Source organism: Brachycentrus maculatus, unplaced genomic scaffold (assembly GCF_059751285.1).
Source record: "Brachycentrus maculatus isolate JH-2025_06_01 unplaced genomic scaffold, ASM5975128v1 h1tg000369l, whole genome shotgun sequence".
In the NCBI taxonomy this organism is placed as follows: Eukaryota; Metazoa; Arthropoda; class Insecta; order Trichoptera; family Brachycentridae; genus Brachycentrus; species Brachycentrus maculatus.
Window position 1 is genome coordinate 1,131,008 of NW_028281118.1, and position 25,998 is coordinate 1,157,005.

At 30.7% G+C, this 25,998-nt stretch overlaps 1 protein-coding gene across 1 annotated transcript in view; it reads right to left on the reverse strand.

Moving 5' to 3' along the window:
* The window catches only part of LOC148303425 (protein O-mannosyl-transferase TMTC1-like), a 349,351-nt gene extending 325,453 nt beyond the window's left edge, over nt 1–23,898 (reverse strand). The window contains exon 1 of the mRNA XM_088269968.1: nt 23,425–23,898. Coding sequence (XP_088126094.1) covers nt 23,425–23,702 — 278 coding nt within the window. The 5' untranslated portion in view covers nt 23,703–23,898. The remainder of the gene's footprint in view (nt 1–23,424) is intronic.
* Nucleotides 23,899–25,998: the final 2,100 nt, after the last annotated feature.

A 25,998-nucleotide genomic window follows, 5' to 3' on the forward strand; every position in this document is an offset into this window, starting at 1 on the left:
CGGCTCCGTGAATATGGTCCACCGCCCCCTACGTACTCCAACTCCGCGGCAAGTCGCCCCTCCACCCCTACAAAGGTTCCAGTTCCTATATAGATTCCAGGTGACCGTTCCTATATAAATTCGAGGTGCCAGATCCCATTGTCGTATGCACAGCTGTGCGCTGGACATCGACCTGCAGATGTGTGTCCTACAACAACAATTAAGCGTCCCACTTATAGGATCGATTTGTCTTGCAGAGTACGAAGTGTCTTATCAAACCACAATTCTATGTTTAGACCTTCTTTTTCTTCTTCATATAGGCCTTGTGGATTATTTTTTAGAGGGATTAGCCTCCTGCGATTCCTAGCTGTCGATCCATCTTTTTGGTCGTCTACTTTGCGGATGGCCGTACAGTACAATATGGGGGAACCTGGATGGTTCTATTCTCTTCACATGCGAATACAATTGTCTCCATCGTTGCCTTCCCCACCCGACGACATCTTCGATGTTTATACCGAATTTAGAAATTATCATAAAATAGAAATGATTAAATGTGAAAGTCGTTTATTGAACATTTAAAGTGCTTAATGTCTATCTCTTAAATATATATAAACTTTTTTGCTGATAAAGATTTTTTATGTGACGATATTGTGTTTCAATGTACCTTAGTAAGCCAAGGCCATGTTTCTTTTAATCAGAAATCCAGAATTGTGCAACGAGTAACACACGTTATTATAATGAAAACGCAAATATTTAAAGACACATATTTAAAATTTGTTATTTTTGATTTTTGTTATTTATTTATTTCATTGAATATTTGAGACCCATTATTATTGAAAACTAAATTTATTTAATGAAATTATAGAAAAAACTAAGGCTTGGTCTTTATAATTCATATTGATGATGAGCTTTGGATGTTATGTTATTATTTAATTTTATCGTCTGAAACAATATTTTAAATTGAGTTATCGAAATATTATCAAGTTAATCGAAATTTTTATTGATATTTCAACACAGATGCAGAAAGAAAAGGGAATATGGAAGTCTGAATCTGGGCCAACAAGTGCTTAACGTTTTTATGTTGTTACAGAAGCTTTTTGTGTAATATTTTCTATCCAAATGAGTAAAAATAGCCTCACATAAGAGCATTATTAATGTTTAAGAGTCTTAATGTACTACCGACCACGTTTGTTAGGAAAAAGGCGTATAGCTACTTACATATAGAAATATATCATGGAGACTTACGCCTCAGCTCATTAGCATTGTGAACGCAAGCCATCCTTAAAGGAAGAAAAAAAATATCTTGCAGATGAGGTTGGGTATAGTGAGAACATACAGTAATTAAACTAGAGTCCGTTGAATAATTAAAAATATGAATAAGTACTGAAACGATGGGATGGATGAAAATTAAAATGTTTCTCTCGTGTAATGCCAGGACACAGAAAATAAAATTTCCTTAAGGACCGTGCGATGATTATCTCAGAAAACTTCGAGAAGTGTATTTTGCAGTTTGATCTGGGATTTATTGGAATGTATGGTTTTTATCAGGGCTTTTTTTCATGTAACGCGATGGAACGGCGTTTTGACACCTTTAACGACAGATATTTTTTTTTTATAATTTTCAAAATTAATTAGAAGAAATAATGTTTTTGGTAACGCAATTACAATCTTTATTTATATAATTCGTCAAAATGATTAAATTAGATATTGTAATGAATATTTAAATGATATTTGAATACATTTTTAAAGTAAAAAGCTTGACATGAAGCCAGTTTCGGGATTTTTTTGTTTAAAGAAAAGGCCTGGTTTCTATTTATCTAAAATTGCAATATAAAGATTAATATAAAATATAATTTTAATCCAACAACTCAAAATCAAATCAATTATCAAGTCATCAGTTAAATGTTAATGAAATTGATGATGAGCAAACAAATAAAAATGTTTTTTGGATTTCAAGGAAAATACTTTCGAAAAGATGTACTGTCAGCCTATAACAATCGTCTGAAAACCTGATAAATAACACCCTTGCAAATCTAACTTGAAAGGAAATATTAAATCACCGAGACATCTTGCGAGTCACGTGCGTTGCTAATGTGTCGCTTGCGAAGTATATTCCCAGGATGAAGCCAAAACCGAAAAAAAGAAAAAAACCTAAACATCCTTTCCAAGTAATAAACATTCCTGGGAGGGGGTGGAAAGTTTAAGGTCTCGCCCAATTTCTCCCAAAGACTCACCCCCCGACGCATTTTTGACATGAACGTGTGGCCTCAAACAGCTATTACTTATAAGAACACACCCTCGTAAGGAGAGGAAGCTTGAAGCGTGAGGTGAGGGGTAATATCGCACAATTTGTTTTCAGTTGAGCTCCTAAAATGAATGAAATGAGAGTGAGTCCTGACACACGGAATGGAGGATGATATTGAACATTTGTATTTCATTGAACAATAAGTATTGTTAGGGATGGGTTTATTCAGTGAAAAGCAGCACCTATAAACGCTACCTCAAAAGAAACGTCTCAATATTGAAAGCTTTTTATTGACCCTTGGGATTTTATGTTCTCAATAAAATTATGACCGTATTATAATTTTAATATTATAGTTCAGTGAAAATAATATTCGGATTTATTAAAAAGGTAGAAAATATATATTTATTTAATTTTATTCATCAGATAAATACTCAGATGTTCAATAAGAAGTAAAGTAATGTAGTAATTTTTTTTATTTAACTCATATTCTGTCTTGTTATTTAACTGGCAATAATTTTTTTTATGATTAATTACAATTAAAAATCAAGCTTTCAAGCGTCGCTTAATATGTCAAATAATTTGGGGAGAATGTAACAAATATTTCATGAAGGTCTTTCTGCTAAATAAAAAAATATATTCTTATCTCAACCACAAATGGTGCCAAGAGGCAGAATGTGAAAGTTCAAAATATAATTAATATGTTTATTATAAATAAATATATGGAAAATTGGTGTCTAACAAAACAATTTTTAAAAACGACAAGACAGACATTTTGTGTAAATAATCAAAATGAATAACTCGGCTATGGATATTTTATTCAGGACTTTTTCATTCCCGTGAGTAGTCAGCATACAGTTGTTTTTTTTACGGAGGTAAGATTCCCTTTCGTTTACAAATGTACTCTTTGTTGGTAAGAAAATCCGGTCATATGTCAGAAGAAATCCAGTCATATTTCAGTTGATGCAAGTATTACCATACCATAAGGATGCTCATTTTGTTGACATAGAATAAATAAAATACCGCAATCTTTGAAATACGTAACATGAGTGAAGCGAAATGGAAACATGAATGCTTCGATATGTTATATAACAATCTATTTTTGATGCAATATAAATGATTCTACGGATAAAAAATAACTTTTATAGAGTACATTTGTTAATTTTTAACTTCATATAATGTACATTACAAAATACTCAATATGTAACTTAATAAATAAATAATATAATCAATATTTTCATGTTTTTATATAAAAAAAAAGATTTGGGATTTTCTTTTATTATTTAAAATTTACATGTTATACTTTATTCCGTGTGTTTAAGAGACCTGTTATTAAAAAAGGTATCAATTTGATGTAAAGTAGCCTGGAATCTCTTTTTAGACCTAGAGTTTGTCGTGCTAGCCACAATCCAACTATATTGTACAAGTGACCATGAATGCAGATTAATGCCCCTAATGCATTTTTAATACAATTTGATTCGTATTTCACTGATTTTCTTTGATTTCATTTAAAAATATATTTTTGATATTTTAGTATACATTTTAAACTTTACCTTTTTTTCATATAAAATTATGATTTTTTAAAATGAAATTAATTTATTTTGGTAGGTCATAACGTTTCCCTCCATAAGGCAGTGGTAAGCGTATTTGGATACGAAAAATTGTTCGAAATTATAAAGGTAATTTTCACTCAAACATTGTTCTAATGTGATTTTGAACTGATATTTGAAGCGCACAACTGACCACCTTGTCTTGATTGTCATCTGAATAATACTACTTTAATGCGATGCCGTACTCTATGCCATTTGATTTGGGAAAGGGTAAGAAGAAAGTTAACAATTTACAGTACTGAATATTTTATAGTTTACGTTAAATTGAACCCTATTAGCATTACTTGACTAATTTTTATTTTTATTTTGTTAGCCTTCAAAAGCTGTCACTTGGTCATGCTAGTGATTTCCTTGTATCATCTGAATCTCCCATTTCCATCGCATCTTTTCGGAATATCTATTCCGCATTTCGCGTCGGAAACCTCCCCCGGGAATACAGTAAATATAATCAAACTGCTCTAGCTATATTTACGTACGACACACTAGTATACACCGACGCTCAGGCTTGTTCCAATCATGTTGAGAAATTACCGTCACCTCGCTGATAAACGAGAAGGTACAGCGCTACTCCCTTGCCAAAAGTTCCCTCGAACTAAGTTGGAGTCATTTTTTTCGGGCGACGGATCAGAATTTGAGATGTAGTCGGTTTATATCTCGTGTACCCAGACTCCGCAGTTATCAAGATGTCGTCCCTCCTTTTGCCGTCATTACGCGTGGTGTAACGACGCCATATAACTTTCTTGGGCAAAACTTTTTCGCACCCTCATTTCCCAATCCCCGGGGAGCAGAAGGGAAGAAGGGAATATCGTTCAACCCGGTTTTTAACATATTTACGAAAAAGCAAGGTCGGTCCAGAGAACGGAACGGCGCTTTCACAATGATAGTTTTTTTTTCCAAAAGAGATTCTTAACATATTTTAATCTGAAAATATTATAAATAGACGAAAAGCACAGATTTATTTTTTTTTTGCGATTTTTTGCAATTTCTCGGACGAATGTGTGGCATAACCTAGAAAAAAAATCCTTTAACCACCTTCATCCCATACCCTTTTCTTAAATCTCTGAATGTTTTTTAATATTTATTAAAATATAAATGTGGAATTGTTTAATTAGCTTTATTTTAATTAATGTAACTATTTTTGTTAATGTAATATAATGTTTATTTTTGTTAAAGTAACTTTTGTTTATTTTATACTTTTTTATATGTAAAACTATACAATTCCCGATCAAATAATTAAAAAAAAACAATGTTTAATATTTTAATGGTTTTATAAGAAAAGAATTTAGGGGCACGATAAGCATTATTGTTAAAAATAAGAAAGGTATGTTAAAGTGGTTTAGGCATGTGAATGAAATGAACGAAGAAAGATCATTAAAACAAATTAATATTGGGGCGAATAAAGTTGAAAATAAAAGCAGAGCAAGACCAAGTAAAAGTTGGCACGATCAAATTTCTTAAAAACTTGATGTGGACGGGTCAAAAGTCAGAATAATCGGTGGATACGTGTGAGCAGATGGATAATGTCGAAGAGGCGAAGATTGTTTGCAAGACAGATTGGTGTGACTTTCTATGCCTTTCGAGAAAGCGGCTTGATGGTTAGGTAGTAATTGAATTTGAGTGAAATATTTTTATAAAATATTTTTATTAATTTAAGAGGATCGAGCCGGGATTCCAATTACTTATTGATTTAACAATGCCTCTTATTTCCGTCCTAATGGCAATCTACGAAATATTAAAAGATACCGTTTCTGTATATCCAAAACGTAAAATCGTTTTCGTGTCATAAAAGATATTTGGTAGCAGATTCTATTATTCGTTTCGCTTCAAACTTTTTTTCAGGCAAATGTGTTCGGATTCCCACAAAATTTTGCTTGTGATATGGAACCAATAAATTTGTAGGGAAATAATCTTTATGGATATCGTTCACTAGAGGTATTTTCCAGTAATAAATTTTGAAATAAAATAAAATTTAAATAATATGATTAAAGCACCTTTATACAAAAAATGGCATATCAACAAAATTAAGAAGAATATGGAATATACATCTATACAATCTAAGTGAATTATTGATCGGAATCGAAAACACTATTCACGTATTGAGTTCACCTGATACATTTTCCCTTGGAGGTATCGTTCGGAAAGATAAGGAACACCTTTAACCGTGTTACATTGTATTCATCCCCTAACCGCTTCACTGTAATGACTTCTGCAGGGGGACATAAGTAAACAGTTTTATAGGGTTAGTATTGCACTAAGCAGAAAAAGAAAGGGCTGAAAATGTTAAATTTCGCCCTTTCTATTCATAAATTTAGTATCAGTTTTATCTTGGGAAATCTTTTCTTCACGTTTGCATGTACATCTGACCGTGTGTTTTGTAAAAAAAAATACAGCTGAGTACAAAAGCTCATCAATTTAAGTGTAATATGTGATTTGATCAAATTGTTACATTTGTCAGAATAACGTAATGTTTATTTATTTATTTGAACATCATGTACTGAAAAGATGTATGTACATTGGCAGGTTTATTGCTAAGAAGCAATATTTTCCAACCAACTAAAAACATACTAGTGATGTTGGTCAATACTTTGATACCTTATGTAGTTATTTGCAATCAGAGGCTAGAAAGTGCTTGAACATAAAGTATACATGAGAAAGAAAATGATAATAAATAATATTTTACTGTTGTTTTTATTAAAGAACTACTTTATATTAAATTAAATATTTACGAAATCACACATTGATGACAATAAGGTAAACATATGAAGAAGGGAGTTCAGGGAAAGAGGTAGAGGAAAAACTAAGGGGAGAGGTTTGATGGACAGTTAGGATTCTAATGATGTATGTATATTAATGTCTGAAATACAAACTTTATGTTTTTTTTTTACTTATAATAGTTATCTTATTTAAGGCCTTTCAGTATGAGTAGTATGTATTGATTTGTACTAAGAATTACATGCTAAATATTATTTTAATAGTATAATCCTCAGCTTGTATACATAATACATTGAAAAACTCTTTTTTAATCTGATTAATTTCTATTTTTATTTCTCTCCTTACTTTTTTTACACGACGTAGCGCAAGACACATGAAGGCTTCCTGTAACGATAGTTACAGGGTCTTAATGAAATTACCCCGTCACTGCAGCGCAAGTTTGTTATGTTTGGTTCAGCACACCTACTACACTGGAATGGTGTAATAAGGCAGAGTTAAAGGCAAATATAAAGGCTGAAAAAACCTAACCTAAAACCTAAAACTCTAACCTCATCAAAAAAATATTGAAAAGCACAGATGGGGGCTGGATATGTGTCAGCGTTGGATGTTCGTGTAAGATTACTTGAATTAGTGATCTGATTTTTTTGTATTTTTGTTATTCCCTTAATTTTATTATTTTGAGAAATAAAAATACTTTGTGTTCTGATCCACTCACATTTTTATTAACCAACTAGTTTCGGCAACAACCTGTTGCCCTCTTCAGGGTTACATTTATTACTTAGTAATAAATGTAACTCTGAAGAGGGCAACAGGTTGTTGCCGAAACTAGTTGGTTAGTAAAAATGTGAGTGGATTAGAACACAAAGTATTTTTATTTCTCGAAATAATATATCAATATGATCCACAAAGTTAATGCTTTCAATATTCAAAACATTTATTATTTTATTTGCAATATTTGTTTTCATTTTTTATTTTATTTTATTATTATTTATTATACTTTCATAATGTAGTCCGCCTCTAAAGTGTAGTGGTAAGAGCGGTAGGCTACCATGCTGGACGTCCTGACTTCGATTTCCAAGAGGATCAAAATAAATATTTGTGATTTTTCAGTCTAATATTTATTCAAAATGACCCTGAACTAGTAACTGAAGGGCAAGGCGCTTCACGAAATTTTTAAGAAAAATATTGTACTAAAAACTTACCGTCTAAAGATCGCACCCACCGCTTAATCATCCAGGAACAAAGAGTTGATATTTTTAATATTATTTTAAATACAAATGAGATTTTCAGGATTTGTATATAAAGAAGTTAAAATTTGATAGGGAATTCATTTTTTTTCTTTTAACTTTTTACTTTAATCTTCATGAAAGCAAAATACGTCATCTGCTCAAAACGCTATGTTATAACATTTCATGGACTTCGCAATCTCTCGAATTTAAAAGGACAAGGACGGAGTGAAAAGGTGAGATGTAAATAATCCCCGTACAAATGTAAATATTCTGAATACATTTTAGTAAGTAAAGCGCTTTTGACTGTTTTGTTTCGAGGGATATTACCATTGCTATCAGCGAGAGGTATAAAAACTGGAACAATGTGTTTTGGGATGCCTTTGAACTATCTACAGTGTCTCTCAACCTATTAAATCTACCCTTGAATTTCACCCATTCATTTTTATTTGTAAGTATAAAATTATAAACTTCATCAAAATTCATAATTTTCAGAGCTAGAAAGTATTTTGTAAAACAATTTTTTATTGCAAATAAACACAATTCATACTTTTTCGCATTTGTTGTGATAATTCTATTAACGATTTTTTTTTATGACAAAATATGCCGTAAAAAATTTAAAAATATATAAACATAAAAAAATTGGAAAATTTTAGTTCAGTAGATAGCTTTAAAGACACACTAAGACAATTTCTTAATGATTTATAAAAATTCGGTCTCTGCGACTTGATGTGATATTTTTTCTGCCAGTTTTGGGCCGTTTTTATAAGAACTAGATTTAAAAAATATTTTCATTATTGTTTGGACCGCACACCGGGAGCATTTTTTTTTAGCTATTTGAACCTGGGTTAACCTTTCTATATTCAAAAATATTATTTAAAACCGCTCAGTTTCACTCAAATCACGTTTTATTGGCATTTTAATGTAAAATAATGAAGGTTTTAATGAAAAGTATAAAAAATCTCACTTATTTACTGATTAAAATAACTGGAGAGCAACGTTTCAAATATAAAACTGACCCTTGAAAATAGTTAGCATAGTATTTTTAAATAAACTACGCCCCCAATTGTCATAGGTCGGGATGGTAGGTAGTAAGTAGTAGGTAAAATCAATCATAATACAATACAATCCGAAAGAATTGCAAGAATTCGAAGAATCGCAGTATTTAAAGACATAAACCAATTATGTAGGGGATGGCAAATACATATGGCCACAACTGCATATATAATCAAGATTACTAACGGTAAATGTATCTTTGCAAAAGTGAATTTAACGGTTAAAATAAATAGACCAAAAGAAAAAAACGTAATACTATTCATGTCCACAGTTTGCGAACTAAGAGGTATAATTTCAAAGATGCAAAAATAGAGATCTCCCACTCAATTCTCCCAACAAGTCTACATTACCAAGTGTAACCTTTCTCGTTATTTTCTTAGACAGGGAGAGTTTTCTTTGTTAGGGAACAATTCTTCACGGTACGTTCTAAGCCTCAAAGAACATTAATAGCTTGCATCCCTCCATTCAAATGTTTTAAACACAATGCATAAAATTGTTTTGAAATAATTTTTCTAAAGTGTATAACTTTGCAATTTGAATTCTGTTTTCATCTTAAGAAAATGAACATTCATGCTTTTTCAAAAGTAAAAATAAATACCAAATCAATGTTATAGTATCAGCAATAAAGACTGAGTTCAGTATTTTGTTTGTGTAAATATTATAGTACGCAACGATATTAAAATCAAGATTTTTACGGATATTAAAAAAAAAATATGAAAATGAATATGGAAGTACATACTTCATCGGCGACATATATGGTCAAAATAAACAAGTTTTTATTGGAAGAAACTTTAATAAAATGTACAATATTACGAAAACACTCCGTTAAAAAACACGGACCTAGCATAACACCAAATTATTGTTTGATTATAATTTAGATAAAGGTTATTTTCTTTTTTCTGCTTGTCATGTCAGGTCCCCTCGTCAATCTCGTATATTCCGGAGCCAGAAGATCTGTCTTCTGCCCACACTCCGTCGACCCTCATTTTTGCTTTTCACGATAAGATGCAATAGCTTGTACTTCTCTCCTCTTGCAATAGCATATGTCCCAGATAAAAGACCATCTGCACATTGATATCACTCAGCTACTGTCGTTCTTCTCTTGTCCTTTTTTTTGGATATTTAAATTTCCATCCAAATTTTGAATGCTTCTAACCGATTCACAGTGCTGAACAAACATAGCACCTCACCATTCTTTGCAGATGCTTCATACTGAGGTTATCATTACAGAATATATGTATTTGGCATTTTATGAGAAACGTGAAGCCTTTATTCTGCATTCTATTTAGATTTATGGGTCGACGATTTCAACCAGAACCCTTCAAAGGTTCTTGATTCTATAATTGCGTTAAAATTTTGTTCAGTAGATTAATTAAGTGAGCGAACATCAGTGAAAAGTTTAAATTAGTGTAACAGCCAACATTCCACGTAAGTCTAGCTCAAGTTTGCGCAAGCAACATCCAACAACTGCACACATTTATATAAACTAAGACCTGTATAGTGGGGAATGTTCAGCAACTGAATTTGCGACGGTTAATGTTTTCGTTAGGCTACCTTGTTTGAAGCCCCCAACAGGAACAAAACACAAAGAGAATATACCAGATAAGTACTTTGGGAAATCTCTTTGTAGTACAAAGTTTACGCAAATTCTCGGCTTTGATCGAGTTTGGAATGAAGCAGTTCAAGTAGTTATATTATCATCGTGGAATTTTAAATATTATCCCTTTTTAAGTTTTCGATGAAAGTTAGAGATAAAAGCTCTCACTTATCCCAAAAACGAAGGGACCTACCTCTTTAGCCTGAATTGGAGCATTATTTTTTTTTCTAAATATTGTATATACTTATACTATAAAACTCTTTTCCATTTTTATCATTTTTAAACAGTGACCGGGTTTTTGACCATTGCTAGTGATGTCGGTAATGTCACCAACGGACATATTATACAAATATAAAATTAAGTTCCACCAAGAAATGTCAGTACAATACTTTGATTTGAAAATTAAACTATCTCTGTGTTTTAAATCTACTTTTATTGAAGCGTTACAAATATAAATAGGCTTTGAAATAATTGAACCAGTCAATAACATGAATGCCGTTTTAAATATGAAACTAATTTTACAAATAATTAGAAAAGTTTGGGCTTATCAAGTATTTGTCAGCCTTTATAGTGTATTAGTTATTTTACATTTATATTTTATATAAACATAATATTTTAAAATATTTTGATGAGTTTTTAAATGTGTCGGTTGTGGTCCCGTGGTTAATTTCGCGGACCCTCGAGTCAGAGTTCCTCGGTTCGAATACACTCTACCACAATTTGAAACCTATTTTTAGTAATGAGCGCTTAGGTTCACAGAAATAATACGAAATTGAATTATTTTTGTGAATTATAAAAATAAAATACAAAAACTTTTCTTTTAAAAAATAAAAATTAAGACTCTTTAAGTTTTTGGCGAAACTTTAAAATATTTCATAATTTCCTTTATTCAGAATATTGCCTTACATTACGTTGTCAGATTTTCAAAACGTATTTGAAACACGATACAATCAGTATAAAAGACAACATAATTTAAAATATATGGTTTCTACTGCAACTGAGCACATTTCTTCATTCGAAACATAAAGAGAGAATCCATCGAAACACACGAACAGAACTGATGAGGTAGAAGCCTTAAGAAAGTTTGTTCGTCTGATTGTTTGTTTCAAAGATTTGATTTGAGCGATGCACAGTACGAATCCTTATAAGGGGAGAACAAATTTTTAACCTTTTTTACATCGTTAAAAAATAAAAGTAAAAAAAAACCTTTTTTAACATATGAAAATGCGATATAATAATAAGTAAGGATTATTATTACAGTTTTTCTTAATTTTATTCATCCCAGTGATATTTTGAAGTAAAACTTCTATGACGGCAATTTGATAATCAAGAATTGAATAAAATTGAGAGAAATTTCAAGGATGTGTCATGTTTATTGGGCCCATTTTGTTACACGAGAGAGAAGAAAGATAAAATGTTGTGAGAAGGAGCAAGAAAGCTTTGCATTCCAACGCCCCGTTAATGCCCAGACTTCCGCATTCTTCTTCATCTACGCAGATATAATATGTCAAAAAACAATATGAAAGATATGCTTTAATTTTAAGTAAAAAAATTGTATCAGAATTTCGAATGAAAGAATACTTAATATTTTATGGAACGGGCGTAATATATGCACACGGTTAGTACTTTTCAGATGGTCCTCCGTTTAACTTGTCATTTAAAGTTGGAGTTGTATGGGAAAATCCTCGGTGGAAGTGGGTAGGGCCGGGTTAGCAAGTGGGGCCGTCGGTTTATCTGCCCTGCACTAAAGCAAGATAGTGCTGAATTTATTTGACATATTTAAAAAGGGGAGATTCCCGCATAATGAGCACTGTCCTCCGAACGCCGGCCGAACTGATATCGATGGAAACTTCAACCCCGTGGCAGAGGGCATCCAGCAGACGTGTACTTAGCAAAAAGCTCTGCTCATATGGGAAATACGTTTACATATATACATATATATATATATATATATATATATATATATATATATATATATATATATATATATATATTTATATATATATATATATATATATATACATATATATATATATATAAATATTAATTTTTTTAAAATTATTAAATAACTATTATTAAAGCCAAATATATTAATAACAAACTACAAAGTGTATAAAAAAAACTCTTGTCAAACTTGTCGAAGGATCCCGTTTCGGAATACCCCGAAGAAGACATGGAACAGATCAATATGCATCATTTTAATGTTCAACATAGCGGTAGCTCTTCCTACAGGCATAACCATCAGTAGATTGGTCCTGTTTATAGGAATGTGAAACAATCTATGCCGACAGGTACTGTTTTAGGTAACTATCGGAAACATACAGATAAATGCTCCGCATAATTTCAGAATTGTCGATCATACCGCGCAACAATCCATAAAAATGCGTCATCAAATACATATTCCTTCTGTTCTCTAAACTGTTATAGCCAAAATACCCTGGAGAAAGTATATTTGTATAATTATGGGTGTAACAGACATCAATAGTAAGGTAGATATAAGGCAATTGAGATGGTACGGACGTAAGACGTAGAGAACCTGAGCGTATTGTAAACCTTCCTCGAAAAACATCAAAGTCTAAAAAAATTCAAGGATGCTACAGAAAGATAACATGTTTTAAAGGCATGGCCTAGGTTACGTTGTCCATGATAGAAGGACTTTTTATGGAAGTTTTTGTATGCAGAAAAAGATTAAATAAATGTTTGAATTTTCTTTTTTTCATAAATAAAGGCAGTTAAAAGGCCTAGATTTTAACGACCGTTAACAACGCATAATAAGCAGGAAAAACGCTATCAGCGGGCAGACCCTTGTTTGTTAATAAATGAAATGTAAGTTCTTAAACACCGAAATTAAAAATAACTGCGCATTTTACTGTTTTGTAATTTTCAAAGGATAAGCGTTCCTTTTTAAAAGGAAGGGTGGGTGGGCTCAAATGAATTGTTTTTGGTATTTTGGTTAAAAAAATGTAAGCATTTTTTTTCTTACTTCCAGCTGCATTCGAAGGTTCAAAGGGCGTATTACAAAGGGAATGGAGAAGTAATAGTGGTTGGGAAAAGAAGCATTGCTGCAACGGCTGGGGCACTCGAGGTGGTCGCATACCCGTACTCTTTTTGTTATTTATGCTTTATTTATTTTCTCCCTTTTCCATATATCAGTTATGTCCTTCGTCCTGACGTCCCTGACTTGTATTCTATAACATAAATTGCACCCCTACATCCTAGAATGTTAAGTGTAGGACTGATCATCACGTATTTATATGATTAAATTATAAATAAAACAATTATTTTAAGCACATGAGTGATATATTACTAAGACTAGTTTTGGAAGGTTTAGATGCTTACATCTACAAGTGTAAATATAAACTGGGTTTGTACTTAAACTACAAGTTTATGTTCCGGTGTTTTGCCCTTTACTTCATAAAGTACAGATACAAATAATAAAAATCTATATGTTCATATTGCGTACGTGTTGATATAATGCTCTTTAAGTATCTCTCAAGCCATACATGTAATAATTAGAATAAAAAAGTATTGTTTTAAATAACCAAAAACCTAAGCAACCTTGACCCAAAACTAAACATACTTAACTTAATAACCTAAACAAACTTTCCGAAAAGTGAGTTTTTTTTATACATTCCTTTATAAATATGTAGGCTATGTTTTTCTTCTTGTTCAATAATTTGTGAAAAAACTTTCAAGTTCAGCTTTCATAAAAATCAGGTTTAGGTCTTGAGTTTTAAAATAGTAAATTACATTTGGTGATGATGTAAATATTGTATGAATATTTCAGTTATAAATACATTTATACGAAATTCGTTTGTATAAAACGGATAATAGTTTATTCAAAGGATATAGTAATCTATTTTAATGGTTTACATGAGCTTAATTGGAATATGTAAATCCGTGGGATAAATTGACTTAAGACCAGGAACGTATTTAAATTGAAAATTCTTATATGAACCCCTTCCTATTTTCAATTAAATTTTTCAATCTTTATAAATTAGGGTTATTAATTTACACATTAATGCGGTAGGGACGTAAAATAAATACATTTTGGGAATTGCGCTTGAGTTTGCTTTTCTTAATTATTTTACACAATGACTTTCCACAATATATCCATGTACTTGTTTATATTTTACATACATATATGACAGTGTCAACTTAACTTACAAAAATAATAATCCGCAATGTATCTTATATTAGAAGCCTATCTGCAGGTAGTGTAGTAAGGATAGTGAATATAAATGTAAATCAATGCTTCACTAGAAAATTAATATTTCTTGAATTTAAGTAGCATTTAGCGGGAATCGATCCTGCGACCCAAGATAGTCGAGGATCTACACAATTACTAGTAAATCTAAAAATAATGTTATTGAATTTTAATAACAGCACTGTTTTATTTTAATAACAGCACTCTTTTTTCGTTTGTAAGTAACTCAGTGCTATTTTAAATTTATTTTTACAGAGATGTTTTTGTAAACTGTTATATTACTTGTTTTACATTTCTTTTTGTGAAGGGATCCCGTGAGAATCTTTTATTTTCAGATTTATAAAATTTTGTTAAAATATTTCATTTTGGTACATAAAAGTTATTTCATTAATTGATTCGGCACTTTATGGAAAAATCTATCAATTTGTAATTTAAGTGTTACTTAGTAAATACTAATATTTCTTAAAATCTTTAGTGACACGTGCTTTGATGCATTCCGCATTAACTTAAACGCGCAATGCCTTGAAATACCTACATTAAATGTTTTCAGTTCAAGGATTTTATTACATTCAATTAATTATATATAAAAAAGCATGTCGCAACGTAGTTTTTAAAATTATTATTTTTCAGCTGTCGACTTTTGTCGTTACCAATATCGTCAAACAACTTTCAGCAGTCTAATGATATCAGTAATGATGAAATGCGTTTATTGGTAAAATTTTAAGAAACAAATACGGCTGCTGCAATATTATTATCATAATATTTTTTTTCATCAATAAATGTCTTGTGGCTGTGATTTGCAAAAAAATCTACAAATAACATTTTTTCTAATGGGATAAGGTTTAACAGATATGTAAAATCTAGGAGTAGAATTCAAAGTTTACTTACTCGGTTCAGAAATCATTAATTATTAAAAAAAAAAAACGCGGAAAATTATTAATTACTTAATAGGTAATTTTTTTACGTCGTTTTCCTTCAGTGTAATCGTTCTTCAAACAATTACCTACAAATTGAGATATAAACGAAAATTATCGGACCAGATTCAAATGAGTTATTTTAAAAAAAGAACAAATAAAAGATCAAAAATCATATTGAGTAAGGTCAGTTGTTCGCTATCAATGTGTTAGTGTGCCGTCTGCCGTGCCCTGGAACTCCCCAAAACAAAAGCAAACATTGTCAATCTTTGGCGATTGATTCTGTATATTGTTTTTTTTACATTCGTTTTAAACTGATTTATTTGTTTACTTGTATGAAAAATACTAAGGATCACGTTTAAAAAAAGTGTAATTATTACATAAGTTGTTAATATTTTCATAAATTGATTCGGCAGTTACTTTTTGGTAAAATCTAACCATTTTTAATTTAAGTTTTACTTAGAAAATACCACAAATAGTGGTTATATATAGTATATAATAGATTTATGTATATATACAACACCGACATACACAAAGTTACTAACTTCAAAACTTCACAATAAACTGTTTTATGTTTGAACAATTTCTAGTTTTTAAAAAAAAATCTTTTGGACACTTTACCACAATGAATGGCAGGAAAAAAATAAATATCTCATAACGAGATTGGACGACTTTTGGACAGTTCTAAAATTGAAAGAAAAGTGAGAAAGTAGTGTAGATGACAGTGATTTAGAATTCAAAAACCTTAGATACAGAATTTGAAAGTGAAACAGAAAACTTGGTTTTGTAAGAAATGTCAGTAAGTGATGAAGACATCGATTTTAACAAGAAAAGTAGCGATTGTCTTCTGATTTTTTGATAATAATTTACTTGTCAATATTAAAATTAAATTTGTTACCTATTATGTCTAACGAACTCTTATATAAAAATAATTTATACCCAAAAATTAGTTTTATTTAGTACCGTACAAAATTATATTCATAATTTCTAAGACCCGCAAATCTACGTAAGAAATGGCGAACATTAAATGAATATTTACACCATTTTGGGCAATTCTGTTTATATTTTTCAATGAAAAATTTACCATTTTCACTGTATTTAAAATAAATTTTAATTGCATTATGGACAAAAATTTATCTTGAATTATGAACTCAAGTCAAAATCCCAGAATCATTTTGTGGTTTTTGGAGCTAACCGCCACGTTTTATATTTGAAGATAACAAATAAAAGTTAAAAATTCTATCTTTTATGATGTTGACTTAAAATATAGTTAAAAAATTAAAAACACAAATTATTTGAATTCAGTAAAAATAAATATGTTTACAACCACTGCTTCATGCCGATCATGCCTCACGCGGATGCGACATGCTACGCGGTGGTAGTTAGCAGCTGCGCTCGGTCGAGTTCGCATGTAAAATGAAGCGCTTGGATAATTTAAATTCAAAACTATCAAAAACTTGAAAATTCTCATACAAAACTTATGACACATTATCCTATTGCTATGTAGCCTATTTTGATTAATATATAAAATATAAAAACCCGACAAAAAACGTCTAAAAGGCGATTTCTGTACTGGGTCCGATCAGACCCACCACCGCTGGGCGCGTTTTGTTTGAGGGCATCGGGCTTTAGGTGTTAAGTAAACTGAATGAATTTTAGTGGGAATCAAACACTCAATGAAATAGACTTACTATCTAATTATCGAGAGAAAATCTGAAATCATTCCACTTTATTAAAGGGTATATTGTGGGTTGAAAAATGGAAAACTGAATTAAGGAGGATCTTGGATCAATTACCTTAGGAGATAAAACAAAATGAAAGTTCTAAAAGACATATCTACTTCTTATATCAGCCACAAAAATAAATAAACACACAGAGATATAAAAATAAAGCTAAATGTACATTTTTTAATGATGGTAGTAATTTATTTACTTAACAAAATATAAGAGAAATTTCGCGAATAATTCATATGAATAAATGCACTTTTTTTTCATTATTTAGCTAGGTTAACATTTTCTGTTTGCATTTTCCATTATTTTATATTATTAAAAAAATTGCATTTTTATGTCCCAAAATATTTGTTTTTCCTTTTTGAAAATATGAAATTAAAAAATAAAAGATTGGCGAATTAAAGATATCAGGAATATGTAGAAAAATTCCCTCTTTTACAAGGGAAAAAAATGTATGAAACGTTATATTAATCTATTCATGCATATTTTTCTTAGAAATCGTAGCGAATGTTGAATAAGGTAATCGAATTGATTTCTTTATGTTTTTGTTTTTTTAGAAAATGAAGATTTTATGATAATAACTAATTAAGGTTAAGTTATATGTATATTATTTAATAAAAAAAATACCAAAACAAAAACAACAAAAAAACCAAATAAACAAAACCCAGCGACTTAGAATTAGAAAACCTTCAATAAAATCAAAAAAGTAGTATAGCATTTCCAGTTAACGTAATGAAGCTGAAATAACGGTCAAAAATTTACCCCAAGCATAAAATAAAATAAAAATGAAGCAATATGTAGGGCATTTTCACGTCGCATCAAGGAACCGTAAATTGGAGAAAGATGGAGAGAGACGGGGTCGTTGTGAGGAAGAGGGAAAGAGAGAATCGAGGTGAACCCATTCAGAACAACCTAAGCTTTGTTTTCCTTTCTCCGGAATCGGCACCCGAAACAGACAATATGGGGAGAAAACCTGCTCACAAAACGGCCGACTCGCATTTTGTAAGTTCAAATAAAAATCACCGAGAATTTCGTTTGAAAAATTTAAATATGAGAAAAGAAAAGAAAAGAAATATATGTGAGAATTAAAATGTATATTCAACAGTTATTTAATGAAATAAACTGACGCTTATAAGTACAAATACAAATACTTTAATACTTTCAAAGAAGTTCTGTTTACTGTTTTAGAAAATACAAAAAAATTGACAAATCATGAAAAAATATATTTACAGTTTATTTTTAAGTATTAGAATAAAATATTTGATTTATATTATTATATATTATTATTATGCATGTATTTACTTAAATAACACTGTCATTATTCAATTTAAATGATAATCATGCAAAGTTTTCGTATAATTTTGAATGATAATCATTTAAAATAACCTATTGTTATCGGTTATACTACTAATCAATTATTATTAGTAAAAAAATAAATGATAAAATTATTGGTTTAAGTTTGTATGGCGATCAATCAAATTATAAATAAGAATTTAAATGGTTATCAATCAAACTATTAGTATGAGCATATTTGTAAAAAATAGTAAATTATGAAACTTTCATTTCCTTCACCTCTTTACTTTTTCTTCACTTAGATTAACATATTCTGTTCCCATTTTCTATTATTGAAAAAAAAAACTAACTAACCATCACGCCACTTCGCGGCAGGGGTAGGTTTTATTTATTATTTAAATAAAATGTACAACATTTTGAGTGTGTCCAAATACTTGTTCACAAAATCTGGATTATCTCCAATTACAGGAGTTATTTTCATATTATTTTTTGACATCTCATCAAAGATGAAGAAGAATATAAGAGTCTGGGCATTTACGGGGCCGTGTAAAGTGATCACTTAAACCAGCCTATGACGGTCGTCAGCCCCGTAAATGCCCAGACTTCCATATTCTTCTTCATCTTTGATGAGATGTCAAAAAATAATATAAATAAAATGTAATTTGCATGTTTATTTTTTCAAATATTAATTTAAAATATGAAAGAAAAATAATAAAAGATAGGCAAATTAAATACATATTCCCAAGTTTTTAAATTATTTTACTCGGAAACATTATTTTTCTGAGCGTACGAATATAAAATATATAATATCGAATTCAGTAAAATGAATGTTATATTTTTTGTCGAAACGAATGTTGCTTATACTTTATGATGTAAAATAAAGGATAACTCTGTACTTTTAAATTGTTACTTAAAAAATAAATATAACTATAAACGTCAAAATTTTCCTTCCCAGCTGAATTTTCCCATACATCTTGTACGGAGCCGTAATAAAAGAGAACGTAACGAAAATTAATTATACTTGCAACATAATTCTTTCTTAGGCCGGTAAAATAATAATGTTACACCATGTCCTAGGTTTTCCTACAATAACTGAATTTGTTAAATTTTTCGCCTGTCTTAGCGTGCTTTGGGTAAGAACAATTTTCAGAAGACAGAAAGGTGATTTCACAAGTGACGAGAATTACTTATGACGGTTTAGTTATCAATGTATTAAATTGTTTTTGTCTTTTTACAAATGAGAACAAAAAAAAAATGTATCAAAAAAAAACTATGGGCAAACCATATTTGATAGCTTGGTGCGTTTCTGCAAAAACATATTTTCCCTAAATTTACAATAACTAAATTTTAGTAATAAAACACTCTAAAAGTAAATAAAAACAAAATTTAAAAATATTTATTGATCTTCAGTGTGTTACATAAACAGTTTGTTTGTATTTATAAAAAAAAACTTACTTTCAAAAGTCAACTGCAAAAAAAATCATACATAACTAACTAACTAACTAACCATCACGCTGCTTCCCCGCAGGGGTAGGCAGAGAGAATAGAGCGCCACACCACTCTGTCCTTGCAAACATTCTTCGCCTCTTCCACGTTCATGCATCTCCTCATACATACCCGCCGATTGTTACGACTCCTAACCTGACCACTTTCAAGTATTTGGCATACCTTATCGTGCCATGTTTTTCTCGGTCTTCCCTCATAAATTTGTTTTACCGTTCTTTCATAAAAATCATACATCAACCAAAATAATGTGAAAATTAATTAAGTAATCCAGAAAACAATGTAAAAATCAATGCTCATGAATATTCGATATAATATAACGCCACTGTAAATGAGGGTAAAAAAAGTAAATCTAAATCACATCTTATATAAGATAAACAATTGCTATTCAACGTTGGACATCAAACATTTTAAAAATAAAAATGAAAAAATCAACGAATTTTCCAAACAGTTTGTCAACTTCAATTTTTATATAAACCTTGTTTTATAAACAAAACTGACATAACTATGAATACAGCAAGAGAAAAGAAGATAGACATTGTGGAGGTTGAAAGGTAGGAATTGCTTTAAAGGAATCTAGTTTTGTGAAGACAAAGTACGCTCAACGACACAACATATAAGATGAAAGAACTACAAAAATGAAAATTCGTTTCACCTGTGCCAGAACACGTCGCGTCTACCATACACAAAGAAAATTACGTAAAATCCGGGTTTCACGTGTGTTTCATTTTAGTTGTGAATATTGTTTTCAAATAAAGTCATATTATTGTAGTAGTTATAACCGTTTTAGTTGCGAAGAGCGCGATCGCGCTTCTTGATAGTTCTATAAAAAATATATGCCACTTAAACTGTAAAATTATATAAAAATGTTAGTAAAAGAAAATGTAGGTTTTCTAGTGACATTTAATATATTTATTCTAGTGTCAAGTGAATAAAAAAAATAAGGAATCTAAAATTTTAGTGAAATTTGTTTTTTTAATTGCAAGCTGTTGTAAAATTGAAGACTATATAAAACTTGATATATTTATTTTTTTAATTTTTTATTTGGTCGATTCCTCAATTTATGTACATATTTGAAAGAAGGTAAATTACAAATGGAATTTTTTGCTACAGGATGATGTTAACGGAAAAATCTGTGAATTAAGTTTGAAATTAAATAAAAAATGAATTTAATAGGATAGCAAAAAAAAATCGTTCATCTTCATACGTCTCGAAAAAACTAATGGTTTCGATGTATGTTCATTAAAAATATACAAATTAATAAAGTAAATAAATGTCTAAAATTATTATTAAAAACCACGACAAAAGAAAATGATTTAAAAAAACGTATGAATTAAATTCCAAAACCTCTAAAAAAATTTTTTTATCATATATATATCACGCTTATAAAATGACATGGAAGTATTTAAAAAAAAGAAACATTAAATTTTTGTAAGTCTAAATAATAGAAAATCTAATACATGTATGTATTTTACTGTAAATTATATCAATTACAGAGCAATGTAGAATAAATTAAACTAGTTGACTAAAATTAAGGTAAATATTCGGGCTTGCCATTGATTGCGGTAACTTAATTGAATAAAAATCAGTCGGACGTATAACGTAATATTGAAGTGTTAATTTATTCTCTCCAGTGTAATTTTATGTGGCGATCTAGAATTTGTTTTTATAATTTAAGTAACAAATTAAATTGATTTTATAAAAACATTATTCATGGTGAAATAAATGACTTAGATATCGAATTAAAAAAAAAAATACCCACGCAAAAACATACAATTTGATTAATTTTTCACATGTCGCTCACTCCTTTCAAGAACGTCGTAAATCGAAAATCATCAATTTTTAGTTGTGCATGTTTTCAGAATGCCCAGAAAATGTACTATATCCCAGCAAAAGAAGCATATTTTAACTTAATATTTACCCGATACAGGGCAGAAAATGTTGTTTTTGCATTTTCGAAAAAAGTTATTGATTAATATTTTTTTTTAATATACTATATATTTTTCAAATGGAGAAAAAACCCTCGGGTTTTACCTGAAAAGATCAGTTGCACAGTAGAAAGTTCAATAAGTTGCTTGATATTTATTTTTAAAACATCTTGTTTAATTTTTAAAATTTAAAAATGTTCTCCGGAAAAATCAAGTTTATTTTATTTATGTCGTTCTTGAAAGGAGCGAGCGATGTATGAGCACTGCATTTTTTCACGAATCAAGCAAATGTTTTTTTCATACATTGGTAGGTACTTAATATATAATGTGGTTACCAAATCAACTGAAATAAGTATGGGATAGACGCGTTTCGTTCAGTAAGGCTTTATTATATATTAATGAAAAGGGTGGTTGTTTTTTGGGAAACCAGAAAGGTGAAAGAAAGCTAAGATGACACAAATCAAAATCCTTTCCTTCAAATATACGATTTTGAAAGTTTCACAACTGAAAACGTTCAGAGGAGACACAGCTGTAAAAGTCCATTTAGGACGCTGCCTTGTCACTAACACACGTACGTTCCAAATGAATTGAAGGCGAAACAAAGTTCTAGATGGAAGCATAAGACCCTCCCGGGGCTGGCGAGGTTCGTTTAAACTTTTATTTGGCGATGTTCTTTGACTGCGCGAAGATTGCTCCCCGGACGGGAGCAATAAGTCCTTTTGTATTTTGCGAGGAGAAGAAGCTCATACAAGTGGTGTGTTTTTTCACATTGCAATCATTGTCATGATAAAGCAAGACCCTGGACGGGAAATGAACTAACTTTTTTCCAACTTTTTATATTAGATGTTCGGATGGACCACAATCTTCATCGTGTTTCTAGATGCGAACTACTTCTATATGTTTCTCTTTTTCTTGGTGTATCCCGTTTTCTTTATGAACTGGATTAATTAACAACCTATAAAATATCATGCTGTTTTTTACAGGTAAAAATGATACATATAAGTAATTTGTTAAATATATTTACAGTAGGAAGAATCTTCCAAACATTACACAGGGTCTCCGCTAGTTAAAAAATTTACTCAACTTAGTCATATATGGTACCAAGAACTAGCATGTGAAAGAAGGTTTCAACTGAAAGATAAATACAGCATTCGACATTTGGAAAATAGTGTGGTTGTCAATTTTGGATGGAATGGTGAATTTTACGCAGTTATGGCATTTTCCAATGAATCATTCGTTTTAAAATGCCATAACTAGGCGACACAATCGTCAAAATATTAATTTTTATGTGTTTTTTTTTAAATAAAATAAAACTTAGTATACTCAAAAAATCTGTGATTGATTTGACAATTAATACATAAATTAAAATGGAGTTCTACAAATTAAACGCCAAATCAATAAATTTATTACGTTTATATTTTCCTTACCTGAACGTCAAAGTTGTTAGCGGCCTGTAGGACTTGTGGCTGTTGACGTCCGCCATGGGCGTGCCCCAGAAGTCGTTCTTGAACACGTGGCTGAGCGGGTTCTGCGCCAGAACGTCCTTGTTCATGGTGATGGCGGGTATGTCGTCGTGCACGAAGTCGCCTGACGTGCCATTGGCATAGCACGCCACGGACACGAGGCCCACGAGCCCGTACACCAGCCACTCCCCGGGCGGGGACGCCTTCTCCTCGCGCACGGTCGGAAGAGTTCTTCGCTTCATAATGATAATGTACCAACTGATCACTCGGAATACGAAGCGTTCGTCATCTCGACTGAACTGAACGAATTATCACAAGTCACACGAAAAAATGCAACGAATATGTCTCACTTCAACACGCAGCTTTTGTTTCATTTTTGTTTTTGATTTATTTTACTTAATCATCAAAATCATTACAATCATTTAGAATCCTGAATTTTTTTCACAATATAAAATAAAATATATGTTAAGAAAGTATTTTCTATCAAGTAACAATATTAACTTATGCGTAAATTATGATTAAATTGTAAGTCCACCTCCGTGGTGTAATAGTAAGCGTGTTTAGCTTTAGGGGGGTGAAAATAAATATTGGTGATTTTACACTCTAATAATTATTAAATACAACCCCGGACTGGTACATGAAGAGGAGTGCTGATCACCTTTTCTTCATGTTTTAAAAATCAAGATTAAATTTTGTTTATGTGATGCAATGCCCTACGCACCATTGGGTGCGGATAAGGGTTTGAAGAAGAAGTAAAATATGATGAGGCTACCCCTTTACTCGTGGAGAAGGGTGGTGTTACTCTTCGGTTTCAGGTCATATTATTTATATTACTTTGATTAGTTTCTCTTAGGTATTTTGCTACTTATTATAAGAACATTTGAAGTTGTATTAACTATTTGAACGCCACTTCGTTTGATATGGATATTAAATACATGAACATTTTTTTAGTGTTGTGTATTTTCTGTTTTGCTAGTCGTAGACCGTTATAAAACTCATTTCTTTGACAGCTTAATGAATTGCTTTCTTTAATAATTAAATTCCCTAGGTTCTTTTAGAAGACGATCTTTTACTTTCGCAAGAAAAGGCAGACTCCGTGATATGCCAGTTTTGCATCCACAATAATGATGGCGAGACTTTGTGATAGCGAATGAAATATTACGCTTTTTATTTTTACAATAGCGCAGAAAAATTGTTGTCGGGTATTGTTTTCAAGCCATCTCATTTTGTACGCAATTATTTCATAAAGCGAATTCTTCAAAAGGAATGTAAATATCCTTTTTTTAGGGGAATGAATAATACTAGATAAAAATAAACAATCTTTTATTCATTCAACCCTATGTCGTAGATTTATACGATCAAGAGGGACTTATTAAATAATTTTAATGAAATATTAAATATTTATTTAGTTAAATTATGATTAAAATAAATGAAATTTTTAAGAAAAAAAGTCAATGAAGAAAAACATCATCCTATGAAAAAGTAATTTTATAATATTTTTTTTATTTGAAGGTGAAATTTGATGAAGTTAAGGTAAAATCTCAAACTGGGCATACAACCATGAGTGTCTTAAACGTTTTTTGAATTCCTTAATTCCTTTCTCTTTCAGTTATATCCTTTATATTAAGGTCTTTCATATTTTTAAGTCGTATCTCATCAAATATCTTGTATTTCTCCCAGATATCCTCATCAATCATCCCTCTGTTAATAGTAAGATAGGAAGATAATGGCGTGTGGATTTAATTGATAGCGCTTAGGAGTCAAAGAAATATTTTTATCTGTCCAAAATTACTATCAGTAACTATACACTTTATAATTTTAATATTCAAAAAATTTAAATAAATTTAAACTATCCTTTTTTAATATAAAATTTGACTTAATATCTTGCTTCTTTAATATATTGGAACCTTTGAAATAGAAACTGTTCCGAACACCGTTTTGTTTCCAACGAATTACGAGTAGTAATGTGGTTTAGAATTAAGCTAATAATGAAAATCAGTAGAACCAACGTTCAATTGCAGTAAGCTTTATAAACTTACATAAATTCTTCAACCGATGGCGTCACTATCAGCCATACTTAATTAAAACCTGTAAATAACAAGTCGCGCGAGAAAGGAATCCAAGACCATTGCAAATATACAAATAAAAAAAAATACAATATTTATATTCAATAATGGGAAGAATGGTAAACGTGATACAAGTGTATAAAACAATCACTTAAGCCAGAAAAACACTAGGTCGAAGGCTCTGGGATGGTCAGACCATCTTCTTTCGTATTAAAAAAAAATCATCTCATGTTGTGATACCAATAATATTGGTTCAACTATTAATGGATTAACGTTATATTACAATTTATTCATTGCACTAATGGTTAGTTTACGGTTTTGGTTTGCAATGCGCATAGCTCGGTTAGGTTATGTTGGCACTGGTGCGGTTGCGTGTCCCGATATTATTATCCACTTAATAACACTCCTCTTGGCGCTCTTCTGGCCGTTTGAATCTGTGCAGGCCATCCTCGCGGCACAATAGAGGAGAATT